This window comes from Triticum dicoccoides, chromosome 2B (genome assembly GCF_002162155.2).
Source record: "Triticum dicoccoides isolate Atlit2015 ecotype Zavitan chromosome 2B, WEW_v2.0, whole genome shotgun sequence".
Taxonomy (NCBI): domain Eukaryota; kingdom Viridiplantae; phylum Streptophyta; class Magnoliopsida; order Poales; family Poaceae; genus Triticum; species Triticum dicoccoides.
The window spans coordinates 160,692,226-160,697,393 of NC_041383.1; the positions used below are offsets into that span (position 1 = coordinate 160,692,226).

Below are 5,168 nucleotides of genomic sequence, written 5' to 3' on the forward strand. Positions count from 1 at the left end.
TAAGAAACCGTCCTGAGCAAGCAGTTGAGGCTACGCCAGCTAAGGATCCGGTGGAAGCCGATTCATCTCTTCTGATCTGAGAAAGAACCATGGGAAGGTAAGTCTGTAAGCATTGAATTTTTCTATACTTTCTATGACGATGCAATCTACCTTCTACATGTAAAGAGAATATCACATATCGGTAGTAATATCTGTGTAATAATATCTATGTGGAAGCTTGTACTAATTGGCTGCTTACCGTGACACAAACATATGTGCTTTCTCTGCACTTTGCGTTCTGTTATTGTGATGAATTCTAATTTAACAATAGATGTATGTCCGCATAGGATACAACTAGCTGCATGGCATGAGATTATTCAACGCGTTGAGTAATCTGGAATGGTAACATTTTTGGTTAAATAGGATGCTCTTGAGATTATTTCTCATGCCAACATGGCATGCTCGAGCGAAAAATGTGCCACCGTTGGACAGGGCCGTGCCTTGTTAGAGGAGGTTTCTGGTTGGGTAAATGAGAAGGCATGATTAGCATGATATTTGTTTCCAGGCTCTTTCATATTAGCCTTTTTCAAGGTAGGATCTCATATATTTTTGTTTGAACTTCCCATCCAGCAATGATCTTTATACTGTAAAGAACATATTACCCTTTTTCAAGGCATACTGAAGGCCTAACATGTTAGAGTAAAATCGAACTAGCTCTATCTGAATCACATTATCTTATTACAGAAATTAGATGTTTTCACATTTAAAATTTTAGATTCATCATTACTTGTAAGGAAAAAAGGTCTGACGCTGCAGCCACAGAGGAACAGATCCAAAATGCACAAACAGATATATTGCAGCTATCATGATTTTTGTTGTTGGGGTAAGGCAATTGAAGATTGTTGTCACAAATTCAGTAAACTCCACACTGGATATCGAATGTGATGAGCAATAATAAGAGCATACCTGTACATATATGTATTGTACTGTCGCCGTAAGTTATTTACTGGTTACTGCCTATCAAAGAAATGTGTTAGCGTTGGTTCTCTAATAATGTCTATGGCAAACTGTTTTCACGGATCCAGAACTAATATTGGTTACCTTTGGCATTGGGTCAACATAGAGAAACTGGAATGGAGAAATTCATCCAACTTGTTCGAACTCCCAGATGTTAGACCTGCAAATAGTGTATCGAGACTGTACATAACTTCCAATATATGGAGTTTAGTATTTGTACAAACTATTAAAGCATACAAGAAGAGCTAAGCACCGGAAAAAAAGTGCATGTCGACCAAATAATTAACAGGAAAGACCAAAGCATTATTTTTCAGTGAGAAATAAGTGAACAAAAAACTTTGTTATCTGTTCACCATTACCACTTTAATAGTAGAGATGTTAGTGTGTACGCCGTGAATTTCTTATTGTGGTAACTAATCTTGGCAATTGGCATATAAGCGATGATAAGTTCTTCATTTAATTAATATGATAATTTAATGTTTTAGTAAGTTCTGATCTTTGACATCTTTTTGATGGAAAAAGGAAGGATAGCTGCTCCATACAGCAATATATGATATAACTGGAAAAAGCTATGATTTGATGCCCAGTTGTCCTCCCCATGGCCTGCCTATGCTAACGTCCTCTGCTATCCCTCCCCCCTCCCTGCTCTCCCTTCTCCCATCACATATAGCAAAGGATCAAAATAGCCAGACCTGGAGGAAAAATTCCCGAGGGCTACCTCATGTAAGCAAGGAGCATCAAGAAGGCGAGTTCCTCTAGGTATGAAAATCTCTGGATCTTTCTCTTCTCTAATCTAAAATTGTAATAATTATTAGATTATTTCAACTTGCATGACAAAGGGTCTGTTGGCACGACTGAAGAATCATTGGAAATGAAAACTCTTACTTAGATATGTGAAGTCATGCCTCATGCCTGAAGCACATTCAACAAAAAGATAAGATGCTCCGGGGGATCAATCACAGCGATTTCCTTGACAAACGACACATGAGCTGAATTTTTCAGCAACAATAAAACTGTCAAACACCTCGGCTAGCAACAGGAAAAGGAGCAATGCAATGCAAAGTGATTACATGGACAGTGCAATAGTAGAGGAGCATAGTAACAAATGTGTTGTATTAAGCTACAGCTTCACTGGGCTCTGCTCAGCGTAAAGAGTAATTGCATTTCTGGGATGGTAGCTTAGCTCCATTCCTACAAGAAAGAACGGCTACAATTCTACAAGCACGATGACACTCTGGATCGAGGCGGCTGCCCGAATCTAATTCCAGAGAAGAAACCCATCAATTAATAGTCATTTACAAACTGAAAATTACTGTATGATAGTGCAAGCAGATCTCAGTTTCAAAATGGAAAATACACTTCTCAGTTTTACAAACTGAAAATTATGACAGTACAAACTGAAAATACACCAACGTTGACCGTGCCTACTCCAACCTTGTACAGGTATATACGACGGTCCATTTTTAGCAGTCATATGATTTTGCGCACTGTACATAAAAATCTGTACAAACTGCGCCAGAATAAAAGTTTCTGAAAAAGGAACTCTAAATATTTCTGCAGCTTTCTGCAGTTTCAGATTTCTACAGTTTTATCATCTCTGAAGATAAGTTGCAGAAAGCAAGCAAATAGGGAAAAGGGCGATACCTTCCGTGCTTGGCACAGCGTCTCTGGCACAATGGTGGGAGGGGAGCAACGGTGGAAGAAGCAGAGCCGGACGAGTGGTGGTCTTCCGTCCAACCAACCAACAGAGTGGAGGGAGGGGAAGAGAGAGGAGGGACCCTCCATGACGAGCTCCAGGCCTTCCATGGCGGACCTCCATGTCCATATACCTGTCAGTGGAGAAGACCAGACCGTAGCTGCTGCTGTCGGTGAACCTTCCAAGGCGTCGTCCTGCTCCTGGTCATGGTGGCCCTTCCATGGCGTTGTCCTGGTAATGGAGACGGGGTCAGAGAGGGAGAAGAGACGGGGGTGGGTGAATCAAATCAAGTCCAGATGAGCAACAGCGAGGGAGCTAGGAAGGGGTGACGTACCGCACGGCGTTGGAGTGGAGGAAAGCCATTGCAGATCGAGCCGACGCACTCGAAATCAGCCACCGAAGAATAAAAATTTGATCTTGGCGACGGCGACGGAGCCAATGGAGAGGTGCCGGCGACGCGGGCGAGGGAGAGGCTCCGGCGACGCGAGCTGGGGAGAGGCGCCGGCGACGCAAGCGAGGGATTCGGCTGAGCGAGACGAAGAGTGGGTGAGTGAGCGAAAGAGTGGACGAGGTGGGAGGGTAGTTTAGGAAAAAGCAAAAACAATTGTATGTGGCGAACTTTGTACTAGAAACTCCTAGCAGAAATATATCTGTACAGGGAGAGTATAAAATATCATTTGTATATGTTTATATATTTATATGTAATTAGCATTATCCAGTTTTTTATTGCAAATAAAAAATGTGTTAGTCCGACTTTTTATATGTTCCACTTTGTTCACCAGAGATAAAAAAATGATGGATTCTAATGATGTTTTAGAAATATCATCTCACATAGACTTCAATTATTGCCGAAAAAGACTTCCGCCCTGTTTTATATATAAAGCGATGATCATCGATCAACCACAAACCACCGCATACAACACACCCACCCACACCCGGGGCAGGATACAGATGTGCTGGAGAACAGCTACAAACTCCAAGCAAAACCTAGCACACTATAGGTTGGAAGATGAATTATCGCTAGATTTCGAAGAAGCCCTCAACATGACACCACGAAGAGGAGCAGCCGAACATCGACGGATCGGGGCCTCCAAAGCGGCGTCTTTAAGAAGATCACGACGTCGTAGCGCCGCCACCGCTCGATCCAAAGAATCAGGGTCTTCACTCGGAGCGTCCCGGAGCATCAAGAACAGCCACGACAGAGCCTTCAGGAAGGTTACGAAGCCCACAGACGCCGCCGTCGTCGGTCGGCCGAAGGCAAACAAAGTTTTCACCTTGGTAAGCACTATCCACCAGCGGAACAGGGTATGCGCAACCAAAATAGGCCGGCCACCCCCACTACCGAACGTCGAAAGCTAGCCGCTACGTCGCCCTCACGGCCATGGCCGCTAGCCAGCACCCGAGCCGCGCGCCCCGCCCACGGGCAACGCAGCTCCCACCACCTAGGCCGCCGCCCCGGCGTCCAGGACCACATCCACCCATCACCACAACCCATAGCTACCACCGACCGTTGAGGGGGCAGAAGGCCCCTCCTTCCACCCCCAAAGCGAGCCCCTTGACGAGATAAGGGATGAGCCGGCCAGATCTGGGGGGGGGGGCACTACCGTCAGCGACGACAAGCCAGCATGCACACCGGGGACCAGGACCATCGTCGTGCACGACGGCAAGGCCGAGATGCACCCCTACCTCCCTCCCCGGAGCACCCCAGCCCCCACCGGCGGGCCACACACTCGCCACCAGTCGCTAAGCACGGACCCATGAGCAGCAGGGGGAGAAGGGCGCACCACCACCATTGTGCCGCCCCCTCCAGTAGCCAACATGGCCACGACGGAGGAGGCCGCTCGGCGCCCGAGCTACCCACGGCCCGCGCCGCTCGGAGGGCTAGATCCAGCGGAGCCGTGACCGCATCCGGCCCCCAAGCACGCACCCCCGCACGCCACCACCATGCCGCCGCCGCGCACTGTCTCCGGCGCTCCACCGCGCCTGCCGTCTAGCGCAACACCCGGCCCAGCCACCTTGGCCCGCGTCGAGCCTGCTGAGTGAGATCTCCCCGCCACCGACCAGGCTTCGCCTGGCCACACCCTCTAGAGGCGGCGAGGCGGAGGAGGAGAAGGAGGGCGACCCTGCTGGCGGCAGCTAGGGTTTCCTACCGCTCGCGCGCGGGGTGACCCGGGAGGAAGGAGGGGAGAGGGGACTCTTGACTTCAAGTATTATGCAATGGTGTCTGTGTTATATTGTCTCTACCTATGAAATTTAACATACATTTTCTTTATTTAATTTCAGCAAAAAAATTGTGAAGCCCGTGGCAACGCACGGACATTCTACTAGTCTCTCCCTAATAATAAAGCACGGATTGGGTCTCCGGGTTCACCGTCACGTAACATTTATAAATAAATCCCTGTGTTTTACATAATTAAGCCGCAGTACTATTTGAAGTGGTCACAGAGAAAAACGTTTCGTTCTGCCCAGGCTCACC

The 5,168-nt window shown here is 47.3% G+C and overlaps 1 protein-coding gene across 8 annotated transcripts; it reads right to left on the reverse strand.

Moving 5' to 3' along the window:
- LOC119362764 lies at window positions 1–3,267 on the reverse strand. 8 transcript variants are annotated; one of them, XR_005173613.1, is made up of 7 exons: window positions 3,027–3,144; window positions 2,641–2,923; window positions 1,882–1,985; window positions 1,715–1,789; window positions 1,081–1,156; window positions 946–992; window positions 1–76 (listed from the first exon to the last, which is right to left on the reverse strand). XR_005173613.1 is itself a non-coding variant. In XM_037628023.1 (3 exons), exons 1-3 carry the CDS (start codon window positions 3,053–3,055, stop codon window positions 1,151–1,153), a joined length of 318 nt encoding a protein of 105 aa, XP_037483920.1. In that variant the 5' UTR covers window positions 3,056–3,138; the 3' UTR covers window positions 1,074–1,150. The 8 variants fall into 8 exon arrangements, 2 of the variants coding, with proteins under 2 accessions (XP_037483920.1, XP_037483918.1); XR_005173615.1 differs by having other exon boundaries at window positions 946–996; XR_005173614.1 differs by lacking the exon at window positions 1,715–1,789.
- Between the last annotated feature and the right edge of the window lie 1,901 nt (window positions 3,268–5,168).

Bases quoted from the DNA above. Each gene is read 5' to 3' on its own strand.
- LOC119362764 (XM_037628021.1), bottom strand. From the start codon at position 3,055: ATGGCTTTCCTCCACTCCAACGCCGTGCG. The intron at 2,924-3,026 runs GTACGTCACCCC...CTCCATTACCAG, and splicing joins CTCCACTCCAACGCCGTGCG to GACAACGCCATGGAAGGGCC. The intron at 1,986-2,640 runs GTATCGCCCTTT...TGAAAAATTCAG, and splicing joins CGCTGTGCCAAGCACGGAAG to CTCATGTGTCGTTTGTCAAG.